Here is a 15,467-nt window from a genome sequence, read left to right as displayed (position 1 = left end):
CAAGGCAGATAGCAGCATAAGTAATCCTGAAGTTTAGTTAATATCGGTCCAGAAGAACTAAGTCAACATTATCAAGTAGTATAAGTATAATGTTGATAGTGTGTAAATATAAAATAATGTATATACGAGGGAGGGTGTTATAAAATCAGATATACATATACATATAGTTACAACAATATTTGACATTTAAATACATATATATATATATATATCATGATATACTGAACATTTGTGCTTGATCATATTCAATACTATACAAAGTCTCTTTGGATTATCTAATTTATTTTAAAAAGTTTAATTTAAGTTTTTTTGAAAGAGTTGTTTAATCAAAACAACATCACAAGTTTTGGGACCGCATAACTCCATTTACAAACTCATGTGCATTTATAATGTTCTAAGGTTTGTTATAATAAAAGTGTTTTAAGAAATCACCCCTCCCCATCAGCTCTCGGTCATAGTATTACAATGCATAGAGAGCGTAAGGTGGGCGTGGGTGAGCTCACGTCATGAAGGATTCCTTCATCTTGCTTATGCTAATCAAGTGGTGACAACAATCCATTACTCCCTCCGTCCCATTAAAAGTGTCCACATTTTATTTTTTATTTGTCTCATTACAAATGTCTACTTTCAAAATTTATTAGTCAATTTTCAAGTTTACCCTTAAATAAACACAACTAACATTAATAAACAATATTGATATACCCAATTTCCAAGGACAATAATTTAATTTACCTTAAACTTTGTGTTTTTCAAACTAAAACACTTTAATCGGGACAGATGAAGTATATATTTTAGTTATTATAATATTTATTTAAAACATCACTCACACTCCTACCATGAACTCTCAAGTGAGTGTGAGATGATACCTTTCCTACACATGCGACGCCTACGTGAGTAATGTGACGCTACCCACAATCCCACACGCACACACACTCATAACCTATACTTGGATACGGCTCACTCTTATGTGTTGTTTTTCATGCCATTAAAAAATCTCTCATGCTCACACTCCCACTATCGACTCTCATGTGAGTATGAAGGAATACATTTCATACACATGTGACGCCTACGTGACGCTACCCACTCTCACGCTCATGGCCCAAACTCGGATACGGCTCATTGCCTGTGTGTTGTATTTCATATGCCTATTTAGTAAAAAAAAGTATATCTAAATAATATTTTCATAAACTACATATGAGACAAGTCATCATTTTTTGTTCATGAGTTGTTTTTTTAAAGTTCATACTTATTATACAGCATTTTGGTTTTTAATTAAAATTAAATTAGGTAACAATAACACTGCGCTGCGGCGACACGAAGCAATATCGGTTAGTTTCATTACGATAACGACACTAAATACAAAAAATAAATTAGTAAACATTTGGAATAATATTGACACTCATATAGTTTATGAAAAGAAAACATTTTTCTACGACATATATTCAATTGGTAATTTCGCCGTTGAAACCATAGAATCTAAACAAAACCATGTGAACAAATGCACCTAATGACAAATCATTGCCTGTGAAATTTCGTCGTTGGCGTTGCTAGATTCAAATTGGAGAGTGTCATATACAGCATTTGAGACGCCCGCTCATCCTCCGATTCACTCGTCGTTGCATTGTGGATTTACTTGCGTCGCTGGTCTCTTTCTCTCTTTGAATTTCTTTCTGCAAAGATGATAAAGGAAGGACCTAATAAGATATTGAAAGTGGTGGATAAGTGACATGGAGATGACGCATGAGTTGAACAGAACGCATGACTGTTTCACCTGAACACCTTCACGAAGAAGCCAAGTACAAACCGAGAAACACATTGTACAACAGTTCATGCACATGCACTAACCCTCTCAAAATTGTAATATCTATAATATGTATAAACGAAGACATAAAAATCCCACGTGTCGCGATGTGGTCGCTCCCTTTTTTTTGGAGTCACCAGATATGCTTGATTTTTAAATGGAGGCTTCTCATGCATTTGACCCGAATTCATGGGTATGAGTCTTACCAAACCCAGATATTCCTTAAACGGGTTATAACATCTCATTAAATTAAAAATTATTCTCACCAAATTATTGATGTAAAAATCCTATAATAAAATAGGATATAATAAAAATTAATATCTTATTTATTTAAAAATATATATATTATTTAAATTAAAAAATCAATTTGATAGTAAAAAAAATAAACGGGACTTGGGTCTCGTCAAACCATAAGTATATTATTAACTTTCATAAATATTATTATAATTAAAAAACCAATTTTATAGTAAAAAAAATAAATGGGTCTTGGGTCACATTAAAACCATATAGCTTTTAAACCGGGTTATAACATCTCATTTATTTGTGAAACAATTTATCATCAAACTATAAGTATATTATTAACTTTCATACAGTAAAAAAAATATAAATTCATAAAATAAATAAATATTATAACAAACAATATAAAACAATCCTCATAAAAACTAGTTAATAAATAAATAAATAAATTATAGAAACTCAACTCTCATAAACAATGGTCAAGTATTCTTTTTCTTCCGACCCAACCCGACCCGATCATAGGTGGTTTGTTTGGCTCCCCCTTTGCGTTTAATATCTCTCCCACCTAAAAAACAACCCCTATAAAACGCAACATCATGGATCTAATCATCACCTCATCCCACTCTCGCGTGTCACCCACGCATCTCCAAAGCACCGTCCACCTCCCAGGTCAACACTCCACGCGTCCATCGCGCGTGGATAATCCTTCGCCTGCAAACTTCACCCTCTATATCGAACCACCACCATCACGCTTCATCGTCTCCTCCTCCGATACTCCTTTTTCCGATATCCAAATCAAACAATAATAATAATAATAATAATATTTCATGCGTGATCTCGATCTTATCAGTAAGTCCTTTTTCATACCTTTGTTCCTTATCTTATTCGCATAGATCTATTATTTTTATTTATGGTCCTTGATCTGATTATTTTTGTTAGATCTGATGTATGTATACGAAAATCTGATTCGATTTATGTGTAAAAGTTGAAGTTTATTTCAGATCTGGTGATTAAAGAGTTTAACATGTTGATTTTGCAGAGTAAAATATGGATCCTAATGATATTGTTGGCAAGGCGAAAGAAGATGCTTCGCTTCCAAAAGGTGTGTTTGATTTTGGGGGTTTTTAGATCTGACGGTTGATTTTGTAATTAACATATCAAATTACCTGCCTGAATTAATTTGTATGATTTTGCCCTAATTTATTGACGGATTATTGATTTAAATGATTTTTTAGCTACTATGACTAAGATTATTAAGGAGATGTTGCCTCCGGACGTACGCGTGGCACGGGATACTCAAGATCTGCTGATTGATTGTTGTGTAGGTAAGAAATGATGTCGTGACTGATTCCGATGGATCGTGTTTGTGTTCTGGTGTTTATATGTTCTGTTGTGGTTTGTTTTGCAGAGTTTATTAATCTGGTTTCGTCGGAGTCGAATGAAGTGTGTAGCAGAGAAGACAGGAAAACTATTGCACCGGAGCATGTACTCAAGGCATTAGAGGTTTGTTACATCATACGGGTCAAACTGGTGTTCACCTGTTTAACTCGTTTGTGTTTATGAATTTATTAAAAGTTGTTTTTTGTTAGAATTAAATCGAAGGAGTGTTGTGTCAAAACTTAAATGATAAAGAATGAACATTGGGTTGTATAGCTTAATGTAATCGTTTCATATAAACCTGTGATTTTGGTTGTAAATTTGAACATGAGTATCAATTTGTAAAAAGAAGTAAAGTTAATTTAACTCTGGGATTAAACACGCTGCGCTCGTGTCAACCCGTGAATACACGTGGTGTGTTGGGGTCCGTGTCAAAGTTAAATGCTTGTGTCGTCTTTGGGTACGTGTCAAGTTTTCAGTTACGTGTTTGGTCGACTTGGAGCCTGGCGGGTTGACCAATATAACGCATTTGTTTTTATATATTTTTTAAAGTTGTTTTTGTGTTATAGTATAAATTGATCGAGTAATTTATGTCAAAGTTTTAAAGATAAAAGAGAAACGGACATCGTCCCTTATAGTTTAAATGCAACCGTCTTATATAATTTTTTTTGTTGGTTGTAAATTTAAAATTTGAGAGTACTAATCTGCCAAAAGAAATTGTAAAAATAAGTAATTTTGGGGTTAACAGGTCGTGTTTCATGTCAACCCGTGAATACACGTGCCGTATCAGGGTTTGTCTCTAGGTTTTTGTCGTTTAGTTATGTGCCAAGTTTTTAGGTTCGAGTCAGCTTTGACCCGTCAACCCAATAACACGGTCCATTTAATGACACCACTATTAAAGCACACTTTGTTTCAATGCTCTTTCCTTATTTGATCATATTGACCAAACTTACCATTTTTCAGGTTCTTGGATTTGGGGAATACATAGAAGATGTTTATGCTGCGTACGAACAACACAAACTTGAAACAATGGTACTTGTTTATTATATCTCTTACGTATGATATACTTTAGATGTCTATTGTTAGGCTATTTGGTTGGTATTTGTTAATTACAATTAGTGCTAGTTATTATTAGCGTTTAGCTATTTTCAGCCCACGGGCGTGCATGAAACTGAAAAAACCAAAATAACATAACCGAAGTAACTGAACACAAACAAAAAATTACGTTGTGGTTGTGCGTTTTCATAAAAACCAAATCTTCGATTCAGTTTCGGTTTTGCGTTAAAACCGAACTGAACTGAACTGAACCTAATGTATGAATTTTCATTTTTTAATGTTAGATAATTTGTAGTCCAAATGTGTAATGATAATAATAATTATCAATTAGTCATTGATTTAACGAAACTCAAAAGCATATAAGCCCAAATTCTTAGTTTGGTTCAAAGAGTATTTCGACCTAAAAATTTCCAAGCCCAGACCAAAAAACCCAAAAATAAAAACTGAACTGTTTTTAAAAACTTACCAAATTTACAATTTTGGTTTGGTTAAGAGACAAAACCGACCCATGCACACCCGGCCCCTGCATTATAATTGCAGTTTCCCAATATAACATTATTATTATTATTATTATTATTATTATTCCAATCTCTTTTACAATATTCGATTCTTTATAATTGAGCAGGATCCTGTGAGAGGCGGCGGAAAGTGTGCAAATGTAAGAGAGATGACGGAAGAAGAAGCGGTTGCAGAGCAGCAACGGATGTTTGCCGAAGCACGGGCTAGGATGAATGGCGGTGCTGCAACCGTAACCAAACCACCTGAAGTGGATCCTTGTTTGGAAACAAACTCTTAGTTAATGTTAAGTAGGTAATTAACCTTAATCTTTTCTTATTCATGTACAAAGTGTGCTAGCTTTAGTTACCGGTTTGATTCTTAGGGTTGTAGTTTGTTTATATGTTTTGCTGTAATCGGTAATTAGTAGGATTTTAGTTGATAGATTAGAGTTTTTCTTAACTAATAATTTTATGTAGAATTTTTCCTTTTTGGTTTATGTATGTACTGTAAATCAAGGTAAAAATGGAAACTACATATTTTCAATTAGTTTTTTGTTTACAATTACACATTATGAAGTCTGTTGCGCATATTGGTAACATAGAAAAAAGGAAACAAGTGACGACTGAATATGTATTTGTTTATGATATGGTCTTTGATTCGGCTCAAAACCAAACGGCACACATTATGAAAACTGTTGCGCATATTGGTAACAGAGAAAAAAGGAAACAAGTAAAGACTGAATACGGATTTGTTTACGATATAGTCTTTGATTCGGCTCAAAACCAAACTGCACAGAATGATTAATTCCTATGAGCAGGGGTTAGAATGTTTCATTTTGCTTTTTGATGGATTCAAAGGCAGTTAAATAAACACTTTACAGCTAATATTATATTATATTATATATACTGAGAACTGCGATCCGTGAGATTACAGTGGCGGATCTAGGATTAGTTTTTAGTGGTCGGATTTAATTTTTAGTGGTGGATCTAGGGTTATTTTTTAGTGGGGCCAAAAATGGATCTAAGATTTAGAGTGCTGGATCTAGATTTATTTTTAAGTGCTGGATCCAAAATGGAACATGTAAGGGTCATCAAAGTTTATCAAGATAACTTAGGATTATGATCTGGGCCATAACCCTAGGTTTTTTATTGTAATTTCAAATCAAACCATTAACAGGTAACCACTAACCAGTTAACATGGTCAACAATGTTTCCAACATTTGAAGCAGTTATATTTATTCAGATATGATGTTAATGTAAATTTTTCACTAGTTTAGATTAAATGGTGGTGAATGGGACGGACCAACAGCCTCCTGCATCATGGCAATGACAAAATCCAACCATGAATAATTAAACGGAATACTTATCAAAAAAGGACAATAACATCGTCGTCAGTTGAACAGACACAAACTATTATTTTCGTTTTCCGAGTTTCCAAATTGTTTATTATCAGCGAATCTACGTAGAGAACTTTTGTTAATATATATACCCTGGTTAATTAATTTGAGCCATGTCTAATTGCATCATTGGCTTCATTTCTCATCATACCAGTCTTCTTACTCTTCCTCCTTCCTATTATTATCAGATTTCTATCAAAAACACGCACCATACCGCCGGGACCACCCGGATTACCAATAATAGGAAACCTGCACCAACTTGACATCTCCGACCTTTCAGGTTACCTGTGGCGTCTTTCAAAAACTTATGGCCCTTTAATGTCCCTTTGCCTTGGCCGTGTCCAAACTCTCGTTGTTTCTTCTACGGAAATGGCAAAAGAAATATTGAAAACCAATGATTTAATCTTCTGCACCAGGCCGGTTTTAACAGGCCAGCAGAAGTTATCATACGATAACAAAGATATCGCTTTCTCACCTTACAGTGAGTATTGGAGACAGATGAGAAAGATCTGCACCCTTCATCTCTTTTCGGTGAAACAAGTGAACTCGTTTCGTTCGGTTAGTGAAGAAGAGGTGTTTGACATGATCGATAGGATAAAGGCTCAAAGTTCTAGCAAACAAGTAACGAATTTGAGTGAAGCTGTTACGGTCCTCACTAGTAATATTATTTGTAGGGTGGCTTTCGGGAAGAGACCGCCTGCATATAATAATAGAAAAGAAGGGATGCAATTTGATGAGCTTATGTTAGGATACCAAGCGATGTTTGTTAACTTCTTTTACAGGGATTATTTTCCTTTAATGGGGTGGCTTGATAAACTCAATGGAAGCATTGCTAGACTCAAAAAGATCTTCAGGGACATGGATGAGTTCTATCAAGAAGTAATTGATGATCATCTGGATCAAAACCATCCAAACAAAAAGCAAGATAATATGGTTGATATTCTGCTTAAACTAAAGCAAGATTACTCGAATGATCTCACTTTTGATCATATAAAGGTGTACTCATGGTGAGCATTTCACCTCATCTCTATATTCAGTCTCTTTCTAGATTTGTTTCAGTTAATATAAAATGTGTACCAGGGGTGTTCAACATTATGTTTAAAACCGACTAAACTAACCAATTATTGGTAATTCGGTTTTTGGTTTCACATAATATAAGTTTGGATCAAACAGAATAACCAGAATATCCCAAATAACAAATAATGATTATTTAAGTTTTATCATTTAGCACAATCTTTTTATAATTTTATTTAGGACAACCCAATTCAATAAAAAATGATGGCAAAAATAATAAAGAAAAAACAAATTTAAAAATTAGATAAAAATGGCTATATGGTTTGTTCGTTCAAAACTGAAATTAAAGCGAATTTGAATTCATTCATTTGGTTCTGTTGGAACCTACTAATTAGTTTCAGTTCATTTTTTTGTTATGGCCGAATAAAAAATCCAAACCGATCAGCCGTGTTGGTTTCTTTCTTTTTTTTTCCAGGATATTTTGTTAGGGGGGACAGACACAACTGCTTCGACAGTGGTCTGGACGATGACTTTGCTCATCAAAAACCCCGATTCATTGAAGAAAGTTCAACAAGAAGTGAGGAATGCAGTTGGAAATAAAGGGAAAGTAGATGAAGATGATCTATATAAGCTTGACTATCTAAAAGCAGTAATCAAAGAGACACTTAGACTATACCCGGTCTTACCCCTTTTAGTTCCTCGTGAATCAAGAGACCAATGCGTTTTAGATGGATACGAGATACCCAAGAAGACGATTGTGTACGTGAACTCTTGGGCAGTTGGTCGAGACCCTAAATGCTGGGAACGACCTGAAGAATTCGAGCCAGAAAGGTTCATGGGTAGTAATGTTGACTATAAAGGGACAAATTTTGAATTGATCCCATTTGGATCTGGTCGAAGAGGTTGTCCGGGGATGTTGTTTGGAGCTACGACAGTGGAGTTGGTTCTTTCAAATCTTCTGTACTCGTTTGATTGGGAATTGCCCGAGGGACAAAAGACATTGACACTTTAAAAGCTGAGGGGACCGTAATGCATAAGAAGAATGCGCTTCTACTAGTGGCTAAAGAGCCTGATAATGGCTACAAGAGTACTTCACTACACTGTTAAAAGTAACTCAAATTGATCTCTAATCAGCATCAAAGTCTATGTGCATATATGCATGAAGTCGTTTAATGTCATTCAAATAATATAGCTGGTGGTCAATCAGTATGTCCTTGGTTTACTGCTTAGCTTTAGGAAGTTTGTTTTATATATTGTCTATTTAATCGTTCGTTTGATGCAGTTTATGTACGTCCACTTTGGATCCAGATATAAGAAATCATTTGTGTTTACAATATTCATTTGTTTTGTGTATGATTTTGTATTCTGATTACCAACATCATCGCATAATTCAAATTGTAGGTCCTCTTTTGATGGAGTTAACAACTTTACTCGGATCAATCCGTGTTGTTAGCTAACGGAAATCACTAACAACACTCGAATCTCATATCTTAGTTTGTAAGAAAAAGAAAGAAAGAAAGATAGAAAGTTAGGTAGGTGGAGGTGTTTGGTGAGAGAGAATTTCTCTTTATTTCCAAGTGTTGTTTTGAATTATGAAAGGTTGGTGGAAAAATGGGAGTAAAGTGATTTCTCCAAGTTTACATAACATGTATATAAAATAAACGTACCGAGGTATGTAATACACCGACTCTAAGCAAATATAAAAACATACACAATCCTAAAACTAATTTAAAATATTGGCCATACAATCTCCCTCTAGGATTGAGTATGTCCAGGAATCTTCATCAAGTTCCTTGCTTCGTCTTTATTTCTTGAAATCTAGTACTTGTCTTGATCCAAGAGCTCGAACGAGATTGGATCTTGAACAATTCTTTATTTTCCGATCTTTAAGACTTGAACTTCAATCTTATTTCTTGGGAAGGATCGGTTGCAGCAAATTTTAGAAACATCGGATGCGGGAGGCTCGGCATCTAATTTTCTTTTGTTGACTTCTTGTGCTGACTTGTTTCTTTGCTTTGTTCTTCTACTGATCATCAGACAAGATCAGCTAATTTTTTGTTCAACCGCCAACTTTCACGTCCTCGTTTTCTTTTAAGCGCTTCAACATCGGCAACTTCAGTCTTTGCAGCCAGGACACTTGATCTTGATCTACCTGTCCATGTACAGCTGCACAAAACTTAGAGCAAATAAGATTCGTTCACAGACCCTACCGAGGGTCAAAGAAGAATTTTCTTTTTTTTTCAAAGCATGCCTCATCAACTTGTAAATGATTTGTTTAAGTTCCAGGTTTCAAACGAACTTTGCATGAACGACCTTGACAACAAATGCATGATTTTGAGTAAAACAAAGTTTTAATAAAATATGTACAAACATTAAAACATAAAATCTTTTTGGCATTTTCATATATTATAATATTTCAAATATATATATATACATAGTATATTGAAGTTGAAACATAAAATAAAACAACAATGAAAAAGATAGGAGTAAAGATGAAATTAAGATCAAAACCCGAAAAGTTTGATCCGAAAACCACAAAGTTGAGCCGAAAGCTCTGATACCACTTGTAGGTCCACTTTGGACGAATCTAACAACTTTACTCGGATCAATCCGTGTTGTTAGTTAACGGAAATCACCACAACACTCGGGTCTCGGATCTTAGTTTGTAAGAAAAAGAAAGAAAGAAAGATAGAAAGTTAGGTAGGTGGAGGTGTTTGGAGAGAGAGAATTTCTCTTTATTTCCAAGTGTTGTTTTAAATTATGAAAGGTTGGTGGAAAAATGGGGAAAAGTGACACTTTTATATGGTCCCCATTTCTCCAAGTTTACATAACATGGATACAAAATAAATGTACTAAGGTACGTAATGTTGTATATTGCGTACCTGAATGATGAATTCAATCAATGATGCAAAACCTGTAATCATGATTTCAATCTTAGTTTCTTGAACAATTGCCTAGATTAATCTTTGAATCGTGAATCACTTTTAGATAAAACTATCTGCGGGTTACACGCAATGATTTATCGGATAAGAGAGAGATTTCTGTAGATGGAATTAGATTTTCGTAATTCTATGTGATGATAAGAACTAGGGAGAACTAACCGTCTTCTCTGTTCTGTATTCGATCGAGATAATAATCTTCTCTAGGGAATGAAAACATTGACTAATTGATTTGTGCTGCGCGTGCTAGTATAAAATGATAACTGATTGGGGTTTTCAGCTTTCGCACAAGATCGTGTTTTGAATTTATAAAAGTGATTTCTACTAAGACTAAACACACACAAAATAAGCAAGTGTACCTATCGTATATGTAGAATAGTATTGGTAAGAACCATGTATCGATCCGTGGACACAAATGTTTCTAATAATGAATCTTCGTATTACTTTGATAGGAGGGTTTAATCTTTTTGAGGTTGATTTTTAAACTTTTTATAAAATAGAAATACTTATATATAATATATAGGTGACAGGAAGAGAAATTCTAAGTGAGTAATTCAATTATATGAAGGTTACCATCTAAGATCAAGAATCCACTCCATTATTCCTTAATGATTATTAAATAAACATGTGATAAACTTGTCATAATAATATATGATAGAATAGTCTCTCATTTCTAAGTGAACGTATTCTATGACATAAAAGAAAGTAGCATGAACATTTTAAAATCCATTCTTTCCTAATGTCATGCTACCACGAGAATGTCAATTTAAGTGGACAAGCAGTTCGGTATTGTAGAATGATTATGATTGACTTCGATTTCTCAAATACCAATCCTAACAACTTCGAGTGGTTGTAGTTAACTCACACAACCTTCCCTTGGTTGATTTAATTATGTTATAATTACACATTCTATTAACATATGATTTCTTTAATTAGCATGATAACCTAAGCAATCGTGTTAACAATGTTGTTTTAGAGTTATCAAAACAAGAGAAATAAATCATAACTTATATCTCATCATTTCTAAGTACAACATAAGGATCCATATTTTATCTTGAATAAGTTATCAAAGTGTTCTTTTTACCATTTCTAGTTTCCAAGAACACGAGTTAACATGAACGATTATTAATCATCAACCTTGATGTATGAAGTTAAAGTGATAAAACATTTATTCATCAAAAGATAATTGCAAAATAACCATATACTATACCAAACTAAATCACACGTTTCACATAATCATCAAGTAAAACAAAGCTTCTTCATAGATTATAGATGGTAAATGGAGTTTAGCTCATAATGAGCATTATTATGAACATTAAAAGGGATGATGATAACAAACACATGATTAAACTAGAACAATCTAACCAAATGTGGATGAATCTTCCTTCTTAATGATGATGATGGATGATAATGATGATGGTAATGATGGATGACAATGGTAACCTCCAAGCCTTCAAACTCCTCACAAGATCTTCAATATGAGTGTAATGTGGGTGTTTTTATAAGAGAAACCCGTTCAGAGATTTTCTTCAAGCACACCGAATGCGTGCAACATGAGCCTCTATTTATAGGCAGCCTGGAGTGAGAGGCACGACCCCGTGCTTTATGAGGCACGACACCGTGTCCACGTGTCCAGTCGCATTAAATGCTGTCAGATCGTACATGATGACTCACCACGGAGGCGTGCTTCCTGAGGCACGGTCCCGTGCTTTTTAATGACATGTGCTAATTCTTTTTGTCTTATCTGAAAGATGACCACGGCCACGTGGTTGATGGAGCACGACCCCGTGCTTTTGTGTCCTGTATTTGTCTTTTCTTGTGTTCAGAAGCATGGGGGCGTGGTTGATGGAGTACGGGGGTGTGGTTGAGGTTTTTCTTGGGTTTTCTTTCGTTCTTCTTCCTCTTTTCATTTGTTTCTTCGTTTAAGGCTTGGTCCTACCTGAAATAGCATTTTAATGTGATAAGTAGCCTTCTGAGCTATATTATTTGATAGAAGTTGCAGTTTTTAGAGATTATTTGATGCTAAAAAGATGTATAATTTGATGTATATCACTAATATATTAATCCAAAACTAATTCCCTCATGAGCCCAAATAAATTAATTAAAAGCCCATTTAATATTACACTTAAGTCCAAGTATAAAACCGAATAATAAAGTCTAAATAACCTTATTGTTAAACAAGCCCGCACTCCCGCGTCACCTAACTCGTTTAATTTCTAACATTATTTCCTCGATCCACAAGTTAATCCAATAACACTAAAATAACCAACAATCCTCCCCTATTTTAGTGATATCCATGATAACTTAACCATCGTCATAGAAACGCAAACGTATGCATAATTGAAAATGTCCTACGGATTGAATTTTCATCTTAGTAAATTACACGATCCAAATATTCGAATATTGGGGTATCCTATGGATTGAACCCTTGCTATCCATTTGAATACTTGAAGGAAAAATACACATACGTTTATAAATCCAAATTCCACTCGACACAATATTTTACTAGCCTGTGTCCTAATCATTCAAAGAATATATCAAAGCTCAAGTCCATTGTCAAGTGATACAAATTCATTTTTGGTGATACCGATTTGACCACAACAAATTTTCATAAAATCTAGTTTCTTAGCCATTCAACCATTTTTATCGGTTGTTGCAAATGCTAGAAACTCGCATTCCATTGTCAAGTGATACAAATTCATTCCTTAATTACCTAAGAAATGAAGCATTCTCCAAAAGAGAATACACATCCATTGTTAAGCAGTTTGTTTACTGCTTGCCAATGTTGAGCACTAGGATAACTAGTTTATCTGCTTAAATTACCCACAACATAAATTATGGAAGTCTTTGTGCTAATCATATAATACATCTTAATTAACTTTGAATACTCTAATTGTGAAATAGAATTACCTTGATTAGACATAAACTTGATATTAGGATCTATAGGTCTATTTGGTATGAGGTAATGGAATGGACGACGGAATGGAATGAACGTGGTAATGGAATGGAATGAGTTATTACCATTCCAATGAAATGTTTGGTTACCACACGGGAATGAAATGAATCACTACTTTGCATTGTTTGGTAGGTTGGAAAAAAGAAAAAAAATAAATAAAACGGTAGTGAGTGGTGTTGGTGGGAGGTAGGTGGCGGTCGTGCATTGGTGGGCGGTGATGATGATTAGCGGTGACGGGTGGTGGTGGGCTGTAGGTTCCCAGCAGGATCTACACAGGAGTATCTCGTAATACGTAGGTGCGGAATCCCTACGTAACACGATACGAGCGTAAGATGTATAATACGTTAACACCAAATACAAACACACGTTACAATACTAATAAGACACGTTGTATTGCAACTCTTCAACACGTGATCTTCAATCACAAAAACACGTTCTTGAATTCTCTCTCAAAACAAGCCACAAGCTGAGGTTAAATACACCTCGACAACTTCCCCTAACATGTTAGGCGAAGTTGTCCTAACTTCGCTTGTCCACAAGTTCGCCTACATCCCAGGCGAACTTGTGTGACACAATATCTAAAACCAAATCAAACAATCTAACTCGATTACAGACACATACAAAACACTAGATACTGAACTACTGACATCATGCACCAACAGACTCCCCCTTGGCAGTAGCTTCAAATCTCTATCTTCATTCACGTGTCTAGTAATCCCAAAATCTCGTGTCACCAGTCTTCAAGCATGAACGCCTTCTCTAACACAAACATAAACCACTCTCTGATATTTCTTGGCTTCATCTTTCCATGCAGGAATATAGAATATCTTTTTCTCGTTTAGCACCTGCAGGTCAGCTTGAGACAAATTCACCAAGTGCATCGGATCATACACTCTCAGGACTTCTTGTTCATCTTCATCTTCCATAACCGCTTCAGCTGTTTGGCTATCAACATACCACCACTTTAGATTTTTTAAAACAACCTTGGACATTGTCTTCATTGGCACTTCTTTCAAACACCGAATCGGCTTATATTTCATTACCATCCAAGGTTTGCCATCAGCTCTCATTCCTCTTTCCTTATCTTCAACAAGCTTCCCTTTCTGCGGCTTTAACAACTCAAACTTTTTCTCTTTTACACTTTCTTTCCACACAATCTTCCCAATAATTCTGGCCATATTATCATCACTTCTATTAATCAACCCCAATTTAGCCAAATCCTTCACCTCACACTCAGGCAAGGTATTCAAAGATCTCAACAATCTCTTAAAGTACTGAATCCCATCAAAACGTTTAATCACAAATAATCTCAACTGCTCATCATACAACCAGCATATAATACCCTTCTTCGATTCAGCATACCCTTTGATATTATAACTCTTCTTGAACATGGTTGGAACCGCTGGCTTCTTTGTCTTTACAAACCACTGAGCGTAGCCTTCTTTCCATCTCGGCTGCTCTTCCCATTTAGACTCATCACTTTCCATATCTTGACCCACATTTGCCTTATCAACGTCTGGGATATCGTGTTCAACATTGTCATCAACAATCTCTCCCTCTTCAATCTCCCTATCAATCACAATCTCAGCTCCTATCTTTTCAATCTCCTCAACTGGCAGCACATCGTCATCAGCCACAACATCATCATCCACCATTTCCTCATCATCCACCACCACAACATCTTCACCCCCTGATCCACCTGCTGTACCAGTTGACTCCCCCTGAGATGTGGAAGTCCCAAGAGTTTGTTCAGTTCTTGGCAACTCACCACCTGCACCTTTCGATGCATTGGGATCATCGTCTCTATCATGACTTTTCTTTGTTCTCAACTCATCGCCCTTGCAGCTCGTCTCCCCCCTGAGATGCTAAGAACTGCTTTAAAGCATCAAAAAGTTTACCGTGCTCAACCAGGAAGGACGACTGAATCTGATTTTCTGCAACAAGGCGCTGGATAGCTTGAATCTGGATCAGATTGATTCTTGATTGTTCAGCCACCACTCTTTCAAGAGCCGCTATCCTTTCAGAATCAGATAAGGTAGCGTCAAAATCAAACCGCATATGAGAAACGTCTTGAGCATAAGGTGGAGGTATTCCCAAACTAGTTGGAATATCTGAAGCAGGCTGAAAAGTAACCGCGGGTGGTATCGTGACAGTTAACCCCGTAGTAGCAACTAATGTCGACTCAACAAATCT

General features: G+C 35.4%; 1 protein-coding gene and 1 pseudogene across 2 annotated transcripts; both read left to right on the top strand.

Annotated features, from left to right (window-relative positions):
- The first annotated feature begins 2,601 nt into the window (after positions 1 to 2,601).
- LOC143552777 (protein Dr1 homolog) lies at positions 2,602 to 5,454 on the top strand. 2 transcript variants are annotated; one of them, XM_077042920.1, is made up of 6 exons: positions 2,602 to 2,887; positions 3,078 to 3,140; positions 3,274 to 3,363; positions 3,447 to 3,541; positions 4,379 to 4,447; positions 5,097 to 5,454. In XM_077042920.1, the coding sequence occupies exons 2-6, from the start codon at positions 3,086 to 3,088 to the stop codon at positions 5,265 to 5,267; spliced, it is 480 nt and encodes a 159-aa protein (XP_076899035.1). In that variant the 5' UTR covers positions 2,602 to 2,887; positions 3,078 to 3,085; the 3' UTR covers positions 5,268 to 5,454. The 2 variants fall into 2 exon arrangements, with proteins under 2 accessions (XP_076899035.1, XP_076899037.1); XM_077042922.1 differs by lacking the exon at positions 2,602 to 2,887 and having other exon boundaries at positions 2,940 to 3,140.
- Positions 5,455 to 5,983: 529 nt separating this feature from the next.
- On the top strand, positions 5,984 to 8,715 carry LOC143555860 (6,7,8-trihydroxycoumarin synthase pseudogene; annotated as a pseudogene).
- Positions 8,716 to 15,467: the final 6,752 nt, after the last annotated feature.

This window comes from Bidens hawaiensis, unplaced genomic scaffold, assembly GCF_021521415.1.
Source record: "Bidens hawaiensis isolate Kalapana, Puna unplaced genomic scaffold, B.hawaiensis_p1.1 tig00001032_1, whole genome shotgun sequence".
Classification (NCBI taxonomy): domain Eukaryota; kingdom Viridiplantae; phylum Streptophyta; class Magnoliopsida; order Asterales; family Asteraceae; genus Bidens; species Bidens hawaiensis.
The sequence above is the reverse complement of the archived record's forward strand: the minus strand, read 5'-3'. Positions and strand labels throughout refer to the sequence as shown.

What these genes read in the sequence shown, in the direction of transcription:
- LOC143552777 (XM_077042920.1), top strand. Translation starts at nt 3,086, where the DNA reads ATGGATCCTAATGATATTGTTGGCAAGGCGAAAGAAGATGCTTCGCTT. An exon ending in GCTGATTGATTGTTGTGTAG is followed by an intron (nt 3,364 to 3,446) that starts GTAAGAAATGAT and finishes TTTGTTTTGCAG; the next exon opens with AGTTTATTAATCTGGTTTCG. An exon ending in ATGTACTCAAGGCATTAGAG is followed by an intron (nt 3,542 to 4,378) that starts GTTTGTTACATC and finishes ACCATTTTTCAG; the next exon opens with GTTCTTGGATTTGGGGAATA.